We start from the raw sequence: 20914 nt of genomic DNA on the forward strand, positions 1-20914 counted from the left end.
GTAGAATTTGATGGCCTGGACTCTGTTAATTTAGAAAGCCTAGGTTTTAAAGTTTTGTGTTTGATTGCTGTTTTAATTCTGAATGCTATTTCGGACCATGTTTGAGTTTCCCTTCCTGTTGTTGAAGTTGAGCCCTCCTCTAATTTACCAAAGCAGTTGCTCATGTACTGAATGACATCATATCATACATCACTGTACGCATCTGTGTATGCAGATGTGTGGCTGAGGATACACATAACAAAGGTAGTTTTTTTAAAAGCCATATATCTACGATATGATGCTCTGTATGTACCAAGCACAAAATGGCAGTTGTGCATGTATTTAGGGAAACCAGGAAGTAGTCAGAAGGAGCCTTGTATAAGGACAGCCCTGTTTCTCCTTTTTTCCACTTTTCCCTACTGTCTGCCTACGGACTGAGAAGTTTTGCTATTGCAGAAACCCACTTAATCCAGAAAGATGCATGCTTCTGTACTGATGTTTACTGTCATCTTGTCATTAAAATTCTGTGCATTTTTTCATTCCCTCCTGCTGCTACCACCACAAGATTTCTGCTATGCTTTGCTGGCGACTAGAAACTTTAACAACTGCGCCTCTCTATGCATCTGATAATGCCTCTGGAAGAACACCAAGCCTAACCCCGCCTGAGGAGCTCCCTCGACGGCGCGAAGCCCCCCAGAGCTGCCGCCAACGGTCCCCAACCGCCACTAACGGTCCCCAACGGCCGCTGCCCCTCGGGCGCGCGCGCCCCCTGCCGCCGCCCGGCGGGTGCGGGTGCCGGTGCCGGCTCCTCCCCTCGTCCTGCTCGGGAGCCGGGCGAGCCCCGCACCCAGCCCCTCGTCCTGCCCCCTCCCCCGGTGCGATGGAAGTCCCCGGGAGCCCTCCTTCTCCTCCTCCTCCTCGCCGCTAGCCGGCGGCGGCCCGGCCCGGTGCAAAATGCTGGGCATGTACGTGCCGGATAGGTTTGCCCTGAAGTCGTCCCAAGTGCAGGACGGGATGGGGCTCTACACGGCCCGCAGGGTCAGAAAGGTGGGTGATCGCCGGCACGGCACGGACCGGCACGGCACGGCCCGGAGCCCTGCCACGTATCGCGGCGGGGCCGTGCCGCGCTCAGCCCCGCTCCGCTTCCGCCCGAGCCCAGCCCGGCCCAGCCCGGCCCGCGGAAGGGAAGCGGGCGCCCCGCGGGGGTCCCCCCGCTGTGTTACTCCCCTCGGGGTTTGCTCAGAGAGCCCCCGGCCCTAGGGCTCCGCGGGGCGGGCGGTGCAGGGTAGCAGTGCGGGCCCGCCGGGGGTGCGGTCCTGCTGATCCAGCCGCACCGAGCTCATCTCCCGAGCGGGCCCTGCCCCGCGGTGCCGCCTGCCTGCGGTGAAAAACTCTTCGGATTGTTTGAAACCACAATTAAAACTGCTCAGGTGGCTTGCTCCAACAACTTCTTCCAACCGCTAGAGGCATACCTAAAGTTACAAACCCTGCAGTAGCGTGCCCTCCCAGTTATGTGTGTTTCACTTTACATCTTTTTCCAGGTTTTGCTTCTCACAGGGTTGGCAGGGCTGCCTGATTTTTCTGTGCTATTGTCCACAGGGCTTAGGCACCTTGGGGAAGGAGTGCCTAATCTCTAAGCTGTTCAAAAGGATTAATAGAGGGCAGAGGGTCCAAGCTTTTTATCAGTTAACTTATTTATTTATTTATTTATTTTTTCGTTGATGTTCTGAACATTCATTTTGAAACCTTTGGGAATTCACACAGGAAGGAAAATTGTACACTGCTGTCATATATCAATCCCTGGACTCTGAAATAGAATTAACTTTACGGTGAAACTTACTGAAATTGACACCTGTGTGTCAATATCAATGCTGAAGGTCTGAGTCCCCTTCCTTTACACTGTTGTACATTGAACCATTAGATCTACATGCCAGGGAAAACAGCTTTTCCTTGCCAGAATTGCTCCATGTTGCTTTTGAATTCTCTTTCTGTACGGGCAAGGTATATGCTGTCAGAGCTCTGCCGGCATAGCTGTGCCAGTGTGAGCTCCTCGTAGAGTATATCCTAACAAAACTGAAATGTTGCAAGTGGGACATGTTACATGTGGAACATGGGAGGAAAAGGTGGAGGCAGTTACAGTAAGATCTGTCTGTGTTTCAGGAGTATGTCATGACAGTGTCTGTTATAGACTTGGTTTTTGTTTGGCGTTGAATTCTCTGTGCTGGTAGCACCAACAGTTGTGGTATGCGAAGCCCTGATTAAAAGTCTATGCCTGACAGACAGGCAGACTTCCTTCAGTAGGATGAGGAAACCAGCTTCTGAGTTGTCCTTTGGAAACCAGGCACTGCTTGGAACAGGTATTCTTAAAAATGGTTGAAGACCTAAGCACAGTGTGTGGCCATAGCTGCTCACAGAACAGCAGATGTGTAAACAACACAAATGATGCATTGGATATAACCAGACCATGTGTTACCCTTTTCCCATGGAAAGAAAAATCTGAAGTGCTCTCAATGTTTCTTCCTTTCAAGTAGTGAGGCAGCATTACTACACTTTGTTTATAATACAGAGTAACTAATAGCTGTCAAATTGTTAAGTAATACCTTGGAGCTCTGGGATTGGACGGAGATGTTGAATATGGCACTAATTGTGAAATAATATCTGTGTTCCTGAGTAGCAAATACTGCATCATTTTCTTTCTGTTGTTATCACACAACTGCAGTTGTCTTAACTGGAAGTCAAATAAATTTCAGATGATCTTATAATCAGAAAATGCCATGTTTTCAATCTGTTGTCTGTAGTTACAAAAGGTCGAAACTTTCTGTTCTGTTACATTAACAAAAGCTGTAATTCTCTTGTATTTTTTTTTCTCCAACAGCTTGCCAATGGCTACAGAACCAGTGTCTTAAGACTCTTGGTATAGTCATGAGAGAGAGCTACTACCTTTCTTAGTGTTCTGCTGAGTCTGGAACAAGATTAGTCACTGATGCTTGTTCAACAGCAGCTGTTGGAAGCAGCTTTTTGACATTTGAATGATGTGCCTTTCATATCTTCAGTCATTTCTATGGTTGACTTTAGTCTGTGCTGTAAGTTTTGAATTTGAGAAGAAGTCTATGTTTTTGCTCTCTATATATTTATATGACATCATATTAATTAGCTAGGACTAATGAAAATACACAAGTGAAAAAAAATAATCTTAAAGGCTGAATTAATAATTACACTTATCTTCACAGACTTTTGTGTTACAAGACACCAGATTTTGCTGTGTCTCGTTTCTGCTTTTTGTCCAAATTTGAGAAGCTATAAAAAGTGCTTAGTAGTTTGAATCACCTCCGGTTCATGTTACATTTACTTTACATTACTGGTGGGCATCTTGCCTTTTGCTTTCTCTATTGTTTTGAGCTTCTACAAGGGCTTAAGCATATTGCAGGAGCGGTTTTATGAGTTTGGAGTAGTTGACCTAAGAATGACGTGTGGTATTTCTTGTTTTGAGTAAGCTTGCCCTATTAAGCTGTTGCTGTGTTTCACCCCAGAGGTGACGTGTTGTTCAGTGGTGGGTAAAATTAATCCTGTAGGTACTTCATATGTATGTAGGCATCCTTTGGATTGTGAGGATGAACGTATTACTGAGGTGGGGGTTGTGGAAACTTCCAAAGTACTTAAGGAATAAATTCATCTTTTTTTGCCCACTTAAGTAGTGCTGTTCTGCTGTTGAAGAGAGTGTAGGAGACTAGCTGTTTCAGGTTCCTTATTCGTTAGGTCTTTTAATTATTTCTCTGTTAAACTTACAGAGATTTTTTCTTTTTCTTTCTATAGAACTAATCTAGGTTATAGTCAAACAAGCTTCTTTCATCTTGATCCTTGCTATGAGTGATGGGGGGTTCTGCAGCTACAACCATGTCCGACCTCAGAGTCCAGCAGCTGTAGTGAGCTAGTTTCTTGTTGCACCAAAACTACGTGGTGCTTTGTAAGTGAATGGGAAAAAGCAATTCAGCTTGGTGTGAGAAGTCTCTCGAAAGTGCCTACCTTATATTTGCTGAGGCTAGAAAGGACCATATATCTCCAGAACAGAATTCCTCTGCCACCATCTTCCTCCTTTGTAAAATGATGAAAGTTGGTATGGAGATCAGTGAGAAGTGAAGGAGTTGAAGCCACACAGTGCTAATTTTTACTCTCACTGCCTATGTCTGTATCTCCATTGGTGCTCTGGGCTCCAGTCATTGTCTGGTGTTCTTGTCTTTTTATCTCCTTATTCTCCTGGTCCTTCAAATGGAATATTTGTTGAGCACATTTTAATATAATACTCCTCTAGTCTGTTTCCTTGTTATTATGAAATGTCAATTTTCTGTTGTCTGTTACTTCCTCAAATTTCATTTTAAATATATTATATATATTTAATCTATTTACTTGGTTGAGGGATCATCCTGTAAGTTTTCCGTTCCACCTTTTCCACCTTTTTTCTCACCACTGTACCTGTAAGCAATGAAGGAGAAGGAAAAATATGTAGCAGGCTGTTCCTGGGATCATGGAATGTGTCAGGGGGAAGGGGCTTCTGGACAAGATCAATCCTTTTGTTAGCCTTAATGTTGTATTTTTAAAGAAACTCCAAAGTTACTTTTTATTGTACGATTATAACCTGTAATGCCTTAAAGTATATAACATTTTTTTTTATCTTAATATTGCATAAAGGAACATTATGTTCTGCATTCCAATTTATATGGTTTATCAGTGCAAATAAGAATAAGGGGAAAAGCGGCTAGGCCTATGCCAGGTGGAAGTCCTAGTTGCAGAATTTACCCTGCTGCTGGCATGAAATCTGTAAAGGGAGGGAGAAAAAACAACAACTTTTAGAAGAACATAGCAATGGATGGTTTCACGATGTGTATTATGACTAGCAGGTGGCATAATATTTTAATTTTTTTTGAAGGCTTGAATTAATTCATAGACACGTGCATATTCCCTCATTTTTTAGACAAGTCCCTCTGTATGTTCAAAACTTCAAAGTTATTTAGTGTTTTGATTTGTGGCACTTCAAAAAGTAGTGTTGCAAATAATCCTGCAAATAAATCTAATGTAAACTTTGTGTTTGCCAAATACTTTGGACTTAATGGGATGTATATTGCAAGGTACTTCCTGAGAATCTTATAAGAAATGTAAGAAATTTGACTTGTAAACATGACCCTTATTTAAAATCAAGAAAAATGCTGTATGCCAAATGGAAAATTAGCATGTACAGGAAAGGTATGGTTTTAAGAGATTCTCTAAGCTATAAAAAGAATGGGAATGACCTTTTTGGCTGATAGTGGGCTTCCAAAGCAAAACTGTCCTTTTCCACATGAAACTGAAATTGAGACCTCTTCTGGAGTTTGGAATTCAGATTTTTTTTTTTATTATTAATATATCCCCTCCTGATTCATTATCTTTTATATTCATTCCATAGGGTGAAAAATTTGGCCCCTTTGCAGGGGAGAAGCGAATGCCTCAGGAACTGGATGAGGACACAGACTGCAGGCTTATGTGGGAAGTGAGTAGTCTACAATGAGGACATCACACCTAGCAAAAAGTGCTCCTGGGATTATATTTTCATTGTAACATTTATGTTTGTTTTTGTTAAGGCTTAAAGATACTGTAGCTAGAGTATCTTATTGATGATATTAGAGTACACTTTTTGTATAGGGATATTGACAGGGAAATTACTTCTTTTAAAGGATAAAGAAATAACAAATGATAATTTCTAATCAATGAAATATGAAACATAAAAATGTAACAGCACTGGAAAATTGTTGAAAATTGTGAGAGTTAAAAATGATGAAAGTAATTTGCATATAGGATTGTATATTACTGAGGTTCTGGCTTATGTTTGCTAACATGTCAGGTCATATAAAGCATTCACTGCTGTGATGCTTGTGCTAGCATTTGGCAATTGTAAGATAAGTGAAGTTTTTGTATTGTACTAACATTTGTAATTCAATGTGTAGTTACGAGATCTTTAGCAAAATAAAAACCTGGTGCTATGGGTAGATGAAAGTACAGGGGGTTTCAGGGCTCTTCTAAAACACACTAAATCTTGTAATGAGGTCCTTAACGTTTGTGTCATAGCTGTGTTTGCCTGTAGCAAAATTCTGTCTGGGTTTACCGGCTGAGGACTTCACACTTTGACTGAAAAATACTTGAAATAACATTTCAAACTTGCTGTAAGCACCTGCTTTTCAGTGCTTCTGTTCCATCTTTGTAATCTGTGATTTCTGCTCTAGTTCTTTGAATAGAATTCATTTATTTCTTTTTTCACCCAAGCAATTTCCATTGAAAGCAAATTTAGTCCTCTTCTACTCTGAGAAAGGGACTCATTTTCAAGTTTCTCATATTTTTGTGGTACATTTTTTCTGTTGTGTGGCACTGTACAAAAAACACACAGGTTTGTCATCTGTATTAAAGCACTATACATACATTTATGATGTATGTTTATTCCATATATTTATATTCCAAAATATATTTGGAAAAAATAACCCTTTAGCATTAATATTGCTGAGCTCCTTCTAAGGAGAGCATGGTACTGATACGGTATTAGAGCTATAAATACATTCTACACAGTGGAACAATGTGCGAAAATGCTAAAAGCCAACCTTGCTAAACAATTTCTATCCAGCGATAGAGTGGAAAAATACTCCTTGATGAGTATTAACTCAAGTCTTTGAATCTCTATGCCTTTATTTTTCCATTTCCCCTGGAATCACCCTATTTTTTTTTGTCTCTTTTATTGTTGTTGTCTTTTTTATTTGGAGATGTGTCCAAAAAAACTATTTCCAAAGAGATGGTGTAGATAGTTCTTTCCCCTGAGTCCTTTGGTTATGTACTCAGAGCAGCTGTTTTCATCTTGTTTGTTCTCAGCTGAAAACAAAACAATACCAACTACTTTTGTTATGAATGATTGCCAAGTACAGTACATGTTAATATACCCTGCCCTGTCTTACTTGCCTTTTCATGATGTTTCTGCAAGATATTTTAAATTAATAAAATACTTGAGCTAGAACAAGGTTTTTAGAAGGGATGGTGAGTGGATTATAGGTGTGAGAAGGCCTTTAGTTTAGGTTGGTTAGCAAGCCATATGATTTTCCAGATGCCTCATTGCTGATGATTAAATAAGATTTATCTATTTCTATATGACAGAAAATAAAAGGGAAATGCGTGTATTTATTGATGACACTAATATGACCCCTTCGACAGCAAACCAGAAAATGAGATTTTTATGAGCTGTTCTAAAACCTTTTCATAATATCTTATTGTAACCTAGTTTTGAGAGCCTTGAAAAGATTCCTGCATACCAAATTTTATGACTTCCTGAATGTTTGAACCTAAGTTGTTCATGTTTACTGAAGTTGATCTGAACATGAGCTTTATAATATAATTTAAATCATGCTGAGAGTAGTCTTAAGTTGAAAATTGAGACCAGGAATGCAGAAAGTAAAAAGTAAAACAGTCCAAGTAAATGGTTATTCCAGAGACTGTGGGAGGCAGTCATAGCAACCAGCCAAATTTGTGTGTAGTCAGCTGTACCAAATATATTAAAAATAATTAATATGATGACTATTGGATGAAGGCACAGTCAGCCCTGAACTCACAGTCTGACTGCAATCAAAAAAAAAAAAAAAAAGCATTTTCAGGGAGGACACCTTTAGAAAGAAGGCTAAATAGTAGAAGCTTTTCAATAGGTCAAGTGAAAACGGACATCAGTGGAGAGTTTTTTTTTCTCTGTATGTGATGCCTGTGTTCTTAGTTTCAACTTTGTGGAACAGTTTTCTGCAAGGAAGCTTACCACATGAATTTCTAGTTGCATAGACTAGTGGTCTGTAATGTGGTCTATTTTGAAGAAGCTCTTCCTATTTCTGTAAGACCAGCATTGTGAATTGGCATCTGTAAGATGTCACATTGACACAGAAATGTGCATGTGTTTAGCGACATGGTTTAGTGGTAAATTTGGCAACGATGGGTTGATGATGGGACCTGATGATCTTAGAGGTCTTTTGTAACCTAAATGATTCTCTGATTCTATGTTATGTTTTTATTTGGTCTTTGGAAAAACATGGAACCAAAAAAGAATTTATCAGGTCCAGTGATTTCGTTAAATACAGTTCTGAGAACATTGGGGTTTGTGTTTTGAATTAAATATAGCACTGTGCTACTGGTCTGCCTGCAAATTGCATAGTTCTGAAGAAATCAAAGGTTTACAGTTTCTCATTCAACAGACTCCAGGTTGGGGAGGGGTCTGAAACTCAGGAGTATTGCATCTAGATGTTTACCATTAACAACAAAAATCATGTTTTCAGCTAAACAAAAAAAAAAATAGAATGCAGAAAAGAGAACTTTTCTTTACATGGTTATTTGAACGAACATACATTTTTAAATTTATAAATGTTTAGAAAATGGTTTACAGAAAGCAGGCAGTGTGTTTACTGCCTTCAGCAAAGACGACCATCTGCTTATTTTTGGTAATTTTTTTTCTTCTCTTGCCAGGTGTGCATGGTAAAATGTTTGCGTTTGCAGTTGTGAACATTTTAAAGTAGTATACATGGCACCTTGAATGTTTTTTAAAAATTTGGAGGCAATTGCAGCATAAAAAGATGGAGTGCATCATGTGGATGGGCATTACAGGCATCTTAGGTGTTACTTAGAAGTTGGTAGGACTCCATCTGGTAACTTATCCAATGATTAGGGGCTCTTTTTTTTTTTTTTTTTTTTACTAATACTTGTATAGCAATGTGAAATTTGTTATTGTGGCATATTTAGTGATGTGCTGGTTGATATTGAAGTAAAACCCCCCTGTGCAGTAGCAGTGAATGTCAGGTATTTCATCTTACTGTGAAGATATTTTATAGAGTCATTGAATAACTTGAGTTGGAAGGGACCCACAAAGAGGATCACTGAGTCCAACTCCTGGGTCTGCACAGGACCACTCCAAAATCAAACCCTATGTTCAAGAGCATCGTCCAAAGGGTTCCTGAACTCTACCAGGCTCAGTGCCATGACCACTACCCTGGGGAGCCTGTCCCAGTGCCCAACCACCCTCTGGGTGCAGACCCTTTCCCTAACCCCCAGCCTGACCCTCCCCTCTCCCAGCTCCATGCCGTTCCCTCGGGTCCTGTCGCTGTCCCCAGAGAGCAGAGCTCAGCGCCTGCCCCTCCGCTCCCCTCGTGAGGGAGCTGCAGGCTGCCATGAGGCCTCCCCTCAGCCTGCTCTGCTCTGGGCTGAACAAACCAAGGGATCTCAGCCACTCCTCATACATCTTCAGATCTCCAGAGCCTTCACCATCTTTGTAGCCCTCCTTTGGATGTTCTCTAATAGTTTTGTGTCCTTTTTATGCTGTGGTGCCCAAAACTGCACACATTGCTTGAAGTGAGGCCGCACCAGCACAAAGCAGAGCAGGACAATGATTTCACTTGACTGGCTAGCAGTCATGCTTGATGTAGCCCAGGAATATTTGATTTAGTTCAGTGACACCTTGTGTGTTAATTCTCAAGAAGATAATTCGTGTGTGCTTTGTGTATGTATAAATGTTTTAGGTGGTGGGTGACCAAATAGGTTCATGCCAAAATTCATCTAAGCTTAAATATGAAGTGAATTGCCACTTAATTATTTGGCCTGGGAAATTAAAGGTGACTGTGTTGTGGTTTGGCTCTGGCAGGCAGCTGAATGCCACCCAGCTGCTCACTCGCTCTCCCTAGGTGGGCTGGAGGAGAGAATTGGAAAGGTAACAGTGCAAGAACTCACGGGTTGAGATAAAGACAGTTCACTAGGTAAAGCAGAAGTCGTGTATGTAAGCAAAGCAAAACCAAGAATTTATTCACCCCTTCCCATTCAGCCACTGACAGGAAAATAAGGCTCATCATGAGTATCAGTTTCTTGGGAAGACAAGTCCCATCACTCTGAACATCCCCTTCTTCCTCCTTGTTTCCCCCAGCTTTTATTGCTGAGCATGGTGTCATTTGGCATGGGACGTCTCTTTGGTCAGTGTAGGCTGTTTGTCCTGGCTCTGTTCCCTCTCAGCTCCCTGTGCACCCCTAACCTCCTTGCTGGCAGGGCAGCATGAGAAGCTGAAAAGTCCTTGGCTCTGTGTAAGCACTATTCTGTTGGTGTGCTATCACTACTATTTTCATCAAAAATCCAAAACACAGCATTGTGTGAGCCTCTGCAAAGACAATTAACTCTGTCTCAACCAAACTCATGACACTGCATGTCTGGTGACATCACTCCCTAAATAAATAAATAGAAACTCCAACTTATCTCCATTGGTTACAGAAACTACAGGAACGTCTTGGCCACAGTGGCCAAAAGTGCCTCAGAACCCGATAGGTGCTAGGCCAGCATGGTCTGAACTACAGCAGCAGACCTCAACTTCTGTGGATATGCCCCTTAATTTAGAGGAAGTAGGGATAATGTCCCATGTCCTGTTTAAATACAAAAACAACAACAAAAAAGTGTGATATCATCTATTGGTGACTAGGCTTTTGAGGTCTATTCCTAGCTCTTTCACTGATTTCTCTTGTTGACAATAAGCACATCATATAATCCTTGTATGTCTTTGTTGATTTATGAAGGTGACTGAGTCCTGTATTATTTAGGGGTGGTCTCACGAGACTTAAGAGCATTTTTAGTTTGGTACTCTTAGAAAACCAATTAAAAAAAAACAAAAAAACAACAACAACCAACCAACCAAACAAAACAAAACAAAAAACTACTGGGCTTGAGTTCAGGCCTTGTTAAAATAGTTTTAAAATCATTTCTGGATTGATCACTGTAGCTTGAGGACCCTAAGGAACGCATCTCAAACTAACTGGATATTTTTTATTATTGAAAATTTGAGTTAAAGCTAACTGTATAGAAACTGGGCAAATAACATTAAAACATGGAATTATTCATATAGGCAGGTGGCAGGTTCAAATGTTACAATTTTTTAAAGAAAAGTATGTTCACTAGTATTATAGGATTGGTCCTACTTCACTGAATTTTTCAGTCCTGTAAAAATGTTTTGCTTCTATTTTAAATGTTTTATAACTATTTATGGAAGACTAAAAATATTTAGATGTATGGGGAAAATGCAGTAAGTTGCTTGCAGATACTTTAAGAAAAGCTTCCTTAAAGCATTTTCTACTTCAGTTTGTAGTATACAAAAGTGTTTTCCATTTCCTCCCTTAGAAAGATATCCTCCATTTTCCAACGATTTCCTGCCATCAGTAGTTGTGGTAGGCAGGTTGTCCTGAAGATTCTTGGAGTGGTTCACTGACTAGAAAGGAATCCCCAGGGAGCAGACTGAAAGTTTTGTGGCAGAATGAATCCTGTGTACTTTTCCAGGTCTCATGTGGAGTAAGTGGTAAGACTGTGTGTGAATCCTTGTAAAAGAGGGTTCTGTGAGATAAAGAAGGTTAAGAAACCTTAGTTTATTCAATATGGGAGTTTGCTGGTCATGCTCCAGAAAGCTACTTTCTGAGTCCTGGTTCTGTGGGGTAAAGAGCTAAATTAGTAGTAGTATCTTTAAGTTTCTTGAGGAGCATGTAAGCAGGTTGACGCTGTCTTCCGTTTTTCTTCTCTTGCTGTTTTAGCTAGTGCAACTGCCGGGGCTGGGAGGAGATACTGAAACTACACAGTAAGTTTTTCATGTTTTCCAGTGTCACCAATTGGGGATGTAGGAGGGAAAATTCCTTATTGCTGTGGCTTGTAGAACCAAGTTGGCTTATAGTACAACATCTGTCTTAGTGACAGCCATCTTTGATCCTGTCTTCTTCGAGGTCTAAACAGATTTACAGGTAGAGCCATGTGAAAGCATTTTTGATTGCATTTGTTGATGTATCTTCTAATTAAGTTGATTTTCTTGTTTGATAATCACAACACAAGGCAGAAGTATGACTGAACAGGCTGTTACTGGAGAGGGCATCCTTTAGGACATATTCCAAACTTCATTTCAATTCATTAATAGTTCAACTTGGGTGATATTTAGGTACTCTTTTCAGTTTGAGGAATATATTTGCAAAGCAAACAGACTAGCTCTTGTTTGTTGTTGTTCTTGTTTTTATTTTATTTTTTTTTTAAAAAAGAAGATACTGATAAAGTTTGAAATTTCTTACCATGGTGCTCAAAGACACATCTAGGAAACTCACCCATTCTCCCAACCAGTGAAAAAAGAATGGTAGATGTCTAGTCCATGTTAAGTATGGTATTTTGACTGTTTTTCTTGTGTTTTCTTCCTCACATCTGTGTATTTAATGCAGCATTATTTCTTTATGAGGTGGAAAAAAGCAATAGGAAGTATAGCAAGTTTTCAAGGAATTTATTGTATTCTTATATCAATAGTTTCCTTATGTGTTAAGTCTTTGCTTTGTGTTTGATATTTCTTCATGAATTGGCAGAGAATAAGAAAGCACAACTGAGATGATTGTGTATCACTGAAGTCAATATAAATTATCGTTACATAATTTAAGGATCAAACAAATGAAGAAAACTGGATGAAAAGGGAGGTAACGTAACGTATGTTTTTTATAATAGGGTCTTGATTCCGTTTCTAATCCAAGACAAGATATGATGGAAACCTTTACAGGATTTGCATAGTGGGCCTCTCTAACCCAGTTTTTGGGTTGCTTTAGCTAAATCACAAAGCCATTAACTTGACTTTAGTTGCTCACAGATGTTAATCTTCACTGCAAACTATTTTCACTCAGAAAATGTGAGGTTCTGCTCTGTGGTTATTTAGAACTGAGTGATTATTGCAGTATAATAGATGCAGAACTTCTGTAAGGCTTTGGGAAGGAGAGCTGTTTCGGAGGTAAACGCATCACTAACGTGTCTTTTTTGCATGAAGTTTGGTTTTGCTTTTATGATTTACACTCATTCTGCTCAAGTTCCTGGTGGAACAACAGTTCCAGCAGGTATTATTTCTCAGTGGAATTGTCAAAGAATCACAGAATGGCTGAGGCTGGAAGGGACCTCTGGAGTTTATCTGGTCCAACCCCCTTGCTCAGGAAGGGCTACCTAACTCTGGTTGTCAAAGACCATGTCTAGGTGGCTCTTGAGCATCTCTTTCCAAGGATGGAGACTCTACTGCCTCTCTGTGCAAAGTATTCCAGTGCTTAGTGTTATATAATATTATTTGCAAGTGCATTTAAATATATAAGTTTGACACTTTTTACTCTGGTTAATTGGTGTGTTTGAAAGTAAAACAACTTTTAAAGTTCAAAATATTGGCATCTTTTCATGATATGTCCCTTTTAAGATAAGTGTCTTTGGAAGAATAGTATTACATTTTGAAGACTTATTTGTTTGGAGAACTACAGCAGTTTTCTTGTTTTTTGTTTTTGTTTTTGTTTTTTTTTTTTTGTTTTTTTTTTTTTTTTTTTTCTTTAATCTGAGAACAACGTGCTGTCACCAGCTCTCATGCTAATGGAATACAGTTTTTGTTTCTAATGGTATCTTTAAAGTTTAGGTAATTTAATCAGTCATACTGAAGGAATATGATATTGCAACCATTAGAAATAAATACAACAAGAATGTGGGCAATTTAAATATAAAGCCACGACGACAATCTAATTTTGATCTTGCACAGCTGAAATCACCAGCTCTTAGAAAATACCTACTCTGGACACTTCTTGTTGACAGATGAAAATATGTTCCTTATTTATATAAGTCATGTGGAATTTGTGTGACTCTATGACCTTTTTTCATGTGTCTCTATCTTTTATATCAGATTTAAATGATTTAAAACAATACCAGCAAGCCTCTAGCAAAGTGGCAGCTATATTGTTTCAGCAGTATTTCTTTCTGTTTTAAGGGCAAAGAGTGACTTAGAAATAGTAACCTAATTTTAACTATTATTTTCATGTTGTCAGCGTAAGCTGGAATTTTGTCACAGTCATAAAAATTCTATGGATCTATAATGATACCCAAAAGCCTCTGTTAAGAAGATGATGTGCAATTCTTTCTTCAAAATGGTGGCTAGCAGGGAAAAATTGCTTGATCTAGTGTTAAAACTATCAGTAAGTATTATCTGGGGAGGTGGGTTCTACTACTACTGAAGTTCTGGAGTGGAAACAATGGGATGACTCATTAGTTAAAGCTGTCACATTTACATCTGTCTTCAGTTCTGCAGGGCAGTTCTTTAAAGTGTCTTCTTCACTTAGTGAGCAAAACCTGAGCATGTTTGTTTCCCAGGCTAAACAATTTACAGCCCTTCACCTATGTAGTATGTTAATTTGTTATTACTGAAATCATCTCCTATTCTGATACAGTTTCAGCTAAGCATAATTTAAAACTGACCAACTGTTCACTGAGGCTACGTATTTATATGTCCTTTGGATGGGCATATATGAAGGATGCTCAAGTGAGCTGTGGAACAAGATATACGGGATAGATTGATGCAATTATATTGATCCTTGTTCTGAAGATAGTTCTCAGGAAGTGTTGGGAGTATGGGGGAAACACCAAAAAAAAAAAAAACAACCAACCCTCAAACTTCCAAGACTTGAAAGGGAAACAAGTAATACAGTTTTTAAAAAGTGCTTTATAAGTTTCTGGGACATTTAGGATTGGTGTGGGACAGATATGTTAGAAGCAAATTCAACAATAGCAAAACCATATTTGCTGGATTTGGAATTTGGAAGAAAAGATGCATTTGGTGATAAAAGGGTAAAGAACATCTAGTGATGGAGTGGTGGGATTGGAATGGAGACAGAATTGATAATTCAAGGTTGGGCTTGTAAGTTGCTTGAACATTTGCGAATTTCATAGAAGGGGGAAGCTGCAAACAAATGAAAGTTGAGTTCAGATTTAGACATACTCTGTAATTGTTTGCAGTTAAGATTGAGATTTCTCTGGAGATGTGAGACTAGGCAGAAAGAGTTGGATTTAGGATTTAGCAGTAAAAGGTGAAAAGGATCTGCTAGAGAAAGAACATAATGAGCAAAGGACAAGGTAGTCTAGAAGGAGATCATAGAGCCATAGAATGGCTTCGGTTGGAAGGGACCTTAAATATCATCTAGTTCAAAGTCCCCTGCCGGGGCAGGGATGCCACCCAGTAGACCAGGTTGCCCAAGTCCCATCCAACCTGGTCTTGAACAATTCCAGGGATGGGGCATCCACAGCTTCTCTGGGCAATCTGTTCCAGTGCCTCATCACTCTTTTAAGTGAAGAATTTCTTCCTAACGTCTAATCTAGATCTCTCCTTTTAGTTCAAAGTTCCCTGTGGTCCTATCACTATTTGCCTGTGTAAAAAGTTGTTCTCCATCTTTTTTATAAACCCTTTCATGTATTGAAAAGACACAGTGATGTCTCCCAGAGCCTTCTCTTCTCCAGGTTGAACAGCCCCAGCTCTCACAGCCTTTCTTCACAGCAGAGGTGCTCCAGCCCTCTGATAATCCGTATGGCCCTCCTCTGGACCAGCTCTAACAGATTCACATCGGTCTTGTGCTGGGTGGTCCAGACCTAAATGCAGTGCTCCAAGTTGGGTGGAGGAGGGACAATTCCCTCCCTTGACCTGCTGGCATGCCTCTGTTGATGAAGCCCAGGATGCAGTTGGCCTTCTGGGCTGCAAGCATGCACTGCTGGCTCATATTGAGCTTTTTGTCCACCAGAACTCCCGAGTCTTTCTCTGCAGGGCTGCTCTCAATGAGTTTTTCTTCCAGTCTGTGCTCATGTCCGGTGTTGCCCCGACCCAGGTGCAGCACCTTTCACTTGGGCTTATTGAACCTCATTAGGTTCTTGTGAGCCCACTTCTCAAGCTTGTCCAGGACTTGGAGGCAGGTAAGTTTATAACCTTAATCTGTAGGAAAGTCATCAGTGACAGGCTGAATGACGGGAAGTATGAGAATAATTAGATATACTGTGGGAGTAAAATGCTGGTGTCAGAACATGTAAAGGAGAAGAACCCTGAAGGGAAATCTGGAGAAGGGATGATAGGATTTGAATGGGAAAGGACTTCTCAGATTTTCTCACTTTCTGGCAAGATAGTAAACAGAGGTGGACTTAACAAAACGAAGTGGGAAGAAAGAACATGAGCGAAGTGATCATACTGTCAGATGAGTGAGACCCAGGAGTCAGTCATAAAGCAGAGAGGTTTGTTTAGTAGAGGAAAGGCTAAGAAAAGAGACTGGGACCTCAAAGGAAACTGACCCCAGTTGCTGGATTTGAGATGCTTATGTATTTTTAGATGGATAAATGCACTTATATAGAAAAACGTGAATGTGCAGCACAGCTGTGAGTACCTGTTGAAAGCAAGATGATCTTGCTGACACCAGCATACTTTAATGTTTTACTTGTTAGTATATGTTCAGTAGATATGCTAGATGGTAAGTTTTAATTCTGTGTTGATTTTTTTTGAATGTTTCAGGTTCGTGGCAGTAAAGGTGAAGTCCTTTACATCCTGGATGCAAGCAATCCACGCCATTCTAACTGGCTGCGTTTTGTCCATGAGGCTCCGTCACAAGAACAAAAGAATCTGGCAGCCATCCAGGTAGATTTGGTGAATTCCTACCATTTGCTTCCTGTGACTAATTTGTGAATTTGATCTCCTATTTGATCTTTGTCTCTTGCAATAAAATTGTAAGATCTGAGAAACATAGCCATGCTGCTTTCCTTTTCCTACATTTTTATTTTTAAAGAAGTGAGCACTCGTGCTTAAATATGGTACTATAAAAACAAGATTGGAAGACTGGCAAGACAGTTATTGGTTAGAACCTGGTGTTCTTTGAAAGATTTGTATTAATTGACTGAGATGGAATTGCACTGAGTAACTTACACAAACTATTTCTCCTGGTTTGTAGTAAAACAAACAGTTTACATTTAGAAGAAAAAATGACATCCAGTCATTCATTCACTATGCTAACAGAAGTTTAAATTTCTCACTAGACCCTTACTCAGTCAAATTAAGCTTTTGCCTGAATACAGTTTTTTGTCATGGTGGGATTTAAAAATATTAACTACGTAGGTATATACTTGACTGAATCGAGATGAGTGGTTTAGAGGCCTACTTGTGTTTCATGCTGAACTCAGGTATGGACTTAGGAAAGTAGTCATGATTTTACTTTATAGTTTAAAATTTAACAGAACAGTGTGACAAGTTTGAAAGCAAGCATGGTGCTTAAATTATTCCTGTAAAAAACAGAGAATTGAAGGATCTAATTATCTGATAGGATGATCATACAGTGCTTAACGATAAATTAATAAAAAAAAGATTTTTCTTTTTCTAATCTTGGCTGCAGATCTGAATTTATCCAACTCATTTTTACACTTTTATATTTGTCATTTGCAGCATTCTGTGGTAATGAGTTCCGCTGTTTTAATTACATATTATGTGAAACATGCTTCTGTTTTTCTTTTAGCAACTTCTTAATTTCACTTGATTCTCTTTAGTCTTTGTGTGACAGTGAATAGTCACTTTGTTCAGTATTTTATGCCATTCTTGATTTTATAGAACCCTATTATATCTGTTCCTTCTTATTTGACAGCTCTTTTCTTAAGCTGAGGAGTCTTAGTTTGTTTAATCTCTCATTTTTGGAAGCATTTTGTGACTTTGCAGAATGGTAGCAAAGACAGACATATTTTTCTAGTTATATATACTGTCCTTTTAGAGATTATAAAAGAAATGAACTATCTGCATATTTTTTCAACAGTTCAGTAAAATAATTTCTAGTCCCATATATGCAAGAATTACATAGCTGTGTTATTTTCTCAAAATATGCATTTGCCAAAAAAAAAGCTGTTTCAGGTTAATGCAAGCTATTTGTTAATGTAATCCAAATCTCCATTTATTTATTTATTAGTGTTATGAAGGGGAAGCATTAGGAAGATAGTAAAAGGGTAAATGCTAGTTAACATTTCTTAAAATTATTTCTCTGCTTTTTCATATTGAAATGACTTTTTTTTTCTAGGATTTTCCTGCAGATCCTTGAAAAAAAAAAAGAACTAAACAGTTTATTTTGAGGTCTAACAAAAATATTATAAGATGTTTCTCTCTGTTGAGAAGTAGAGTTTAAACAATGTTTACTTCTCTTTGCTGAGAAGAGAAATGTTTACTTGAAAAAAAGTAGTTAGTGAAGATCCAGCCCGTAGTTCTGTAGAAGGTGCATACTGATGGCTGTCAACACTGGTAATTTCAATTTCTGTGTTGATGACTTGTTGGCTCCTTAAATCTCGTATTCGCCAGAGGGGCTGTTTGCTAAGTACGATTTTAAGCAAGCACTGTCCACTGCTTCGAAATACCCTTGTATACCTTGTTTTTGCCTCCCTCTTCATGTCCAAGTTGCGCGCCTTTCTGTGACTTTCATTCTACTGTTGTACTACATCTGTTCTGCCTAGCACTTATTCCTTTATCACAGTAGTTGAATGCTACTATTATCAGTGGCATCATGTTGGTAAATCTGACTGGATATCTGCCTTCACTTGATTTGGCCTCCTACTTTCTGAAGCTCTAGTTTTACCGAATGCTGGTCTATGGTGTACATGTGCAGCTTTATTCCAGGTAATCTCATGTGAAATTGAAAATTCAAGAATGATCCTCGTAGAAACCAGAGATCTACTTCTGTCTTCCAGACCAACCAGTTTCTCTCCAAATAAAAATCTTCACCAGTCTCTGGTGCTCCATCAAATATTGATGGATGAATGTGACTGCAATTTTGCTGCTGGTGTTGTTTCTTTGGACCTTGTTGCTGATCCTGTCTTAGGTCAGTGTGGACAGCTTTATCATCAGCTTATCCTGTTGGCCTCTATTCTGTCATCTTTTTGTGATCTCTTCTGATCTTTACATCTAGGCTACAGTTTAATTTAAAGTAACATAGGAAAGAATGTTCACTATTCATCCATGCAGCAAATACTCATCAGCCTTGACCAAATGACTGTTTTGTTGTGCTTTTCCATGATGCCTGTGACAAGTCAATGGTTAATTTAGTATAACCATTGCCTGTACAACTATCTCTTTGTATTTTTCCTTCAGCTGTTGTCTTTCTGTTATATCAAGGCTTTACAGATGAAGATCTTTCAAATGATTTGTTGTCCTGCTTATAGAATTAAATTTGCAAGGTCCTCCTCATCCATGGTCGTCAGTTCTAGGCATTAGTCAAATAGATGTTATCATGAGTGAATAGGCAGTGTGATAACAAATTACAGTCAATGTTGACAAATGTAAAGTAAGGTTCACAAGAGGGAGCAGTGTGAACAAGTAATGTTCGTTATTTTAAATAAAACACTCAGTAAAATGACCTGAATTTTTGAATAAAAGTCTTAATAGAATGTCACATCCAGTGCATACCAATGGTTTTTTGTTAGTGAAAATGATTCTTTATTTAAAGAAATAAAAACAGACTATTATGTTGGATTGCATAATGCTATATCTTGTTTAGTATGTGTTTGGTGCTTTTTGCATGTCTTTTTAAAGGATCGTGCTGGAGTTACAAGATGACTTAAAAAGAAAAAATGTGCCAAGAGTATTAAAGTCCTATAAAAACTTCCACAAAAAAACATATGGAAAAGTTGAGAGTAGGAAAAAGAATAAACATCAGTATATACAAAGTGATGAAAAGTATTGCGGAGGCAAATTTATGAATGCAAACAAAAATTTTTAAAATTATCTCATTATTTTTAAAGGACCGTCGATAATCAGCTGATAATATAACTTGTGCATTCTCTGTGGGTGACCTTGAAATTATGTGTGTGTATGTACACATGTATTTAATTACACACAATGTGAATAGGTATTACTTGTATTGAATAAAGCTAAAGATGCACATATTTCTTTTCAGGGTTTGGTTTCCCTTTAGTAGATAGAGGTGCAAATCCCAAAGCTCTGCTATTCCTTCAGGCAAAAAAAAAAAAAAAAAGCCAACAAATCCTTCAGAATTTTGCTTCCACATTCCCTGTCTTTATGATAGGCAGATTTAAGGCTACTTGTTTCAGTAATACTTTGCTTTATGAAATCAGTAGGCAAAATGATACTGGAGTATTTCCAGTAATAGTATCCTTTAATTTGCATTGGGAGTTGCCTGCTTGCCACAAGGATGATGAAATTATGTTTTAAAAAGAGGAAAAAGTTGTAAGTTACATGTATAAAGTTGCTTTAGCTTCATTATAATTTTGTGGCTGCAAAAAAAAAGTTACATTGCTGAACAAATACCTAAGATAATTAAAAGATGAGTAGAATTCAAACTACAGATCACTATATCAAACAAAATCCTAATCCTAAACCAACTGAATGATCATGCATTATATAATTAAGTAGAGTATGTCTGCATAGTTTTAGAAAACTAACTCAAAAGAGTAAATAGAATACTTAGAGATGGCTAGAGACTGTGTTCTAACCAGCACATTATAATTACCGTTACGAAACACAAAATTCTTCTGGACACTTTTATTTTGTGAAGACTTCCTATGAGCTTGTTTGGAATTTAAAAAAAACATATGATTTTTCGCTCTCAGTTTTTCTGCTTACTCTTTAAGGTAAAGTTGTACTACTGAATCTTGCAAATTAACAGTGATTAAAAATATTTGACCAATGTTTATGATACTAACCTGTAAAACGTGGAAAATAAACGTTGTGTGCTTCACAGTTGCCCTTTTAAAATTTTCTAAGAGACTTTGTATGAACTAGGAAAAAAAAAAAAAAAAAAAGGTGAATGGAAGCCAAATGATTCCTTCATTTTTTTTCTCACTGCTGCTAATTTCCACTATTTCTGTTTCTCACTATTTTTCTTTCTGGTTTCCAAATACTCCAACAGGAGATTTTTGGTCGACTGTGAGAATGCTTTCTAATCTGATTGTTTCACTCCAGTAGTGATAACCATTGTAATCTCATGTCGAAAATGAAGTGATCAGCTCACTGTTTGCTGCCTAGTGCTTGGTATTTAGTTTAAAGGAAAATGAAGTGGATGCATGTGCCTCAGTAAACCACATCCTGGGGTTGACTGGAAAA

General features: G+C 38.6%; 1 protein-coding gene across 1 annotated transcript in view; it reads left to right on the plus strand.

The window, feature by feature from the left end:
- Positions 1-933: 933 nt before the first annotated feature.
- PRDM5 (PR/SET domain 5) overlaps positions 934-20914 on the plus strand; it is a gene marked incomplete at both ends in the record, with an annotated part of 85030 nt that continues 65049 nt past the window's right edge. Inside the window, 3 exons of the mRNA XM_084285991.1 lie at positions 934-1026; positions 5417-5500; positions 16343-16465. Coding sequence (XP_084142117.1) covers positions 934-1026; positions 5417-5500; positions 16343-16465 — 300 coding nt within the window. The remainder of the gene's footprint in view (positions 1027-5416; positions 5501-16342; positions 16466-20914) is intronic.

This window comes from Netta rufina (assembly GCF_964035555.1).
Source record: "Netta rufina genome assembly, chromosome: 4".
In the NCBI taxonomy this organism is placed as follows: domain Eukaryota; kingdom Metazoa; phylum Chordata; class Aves; order Anseriformes; family Anatidae; genus Netta; species Netta rufina.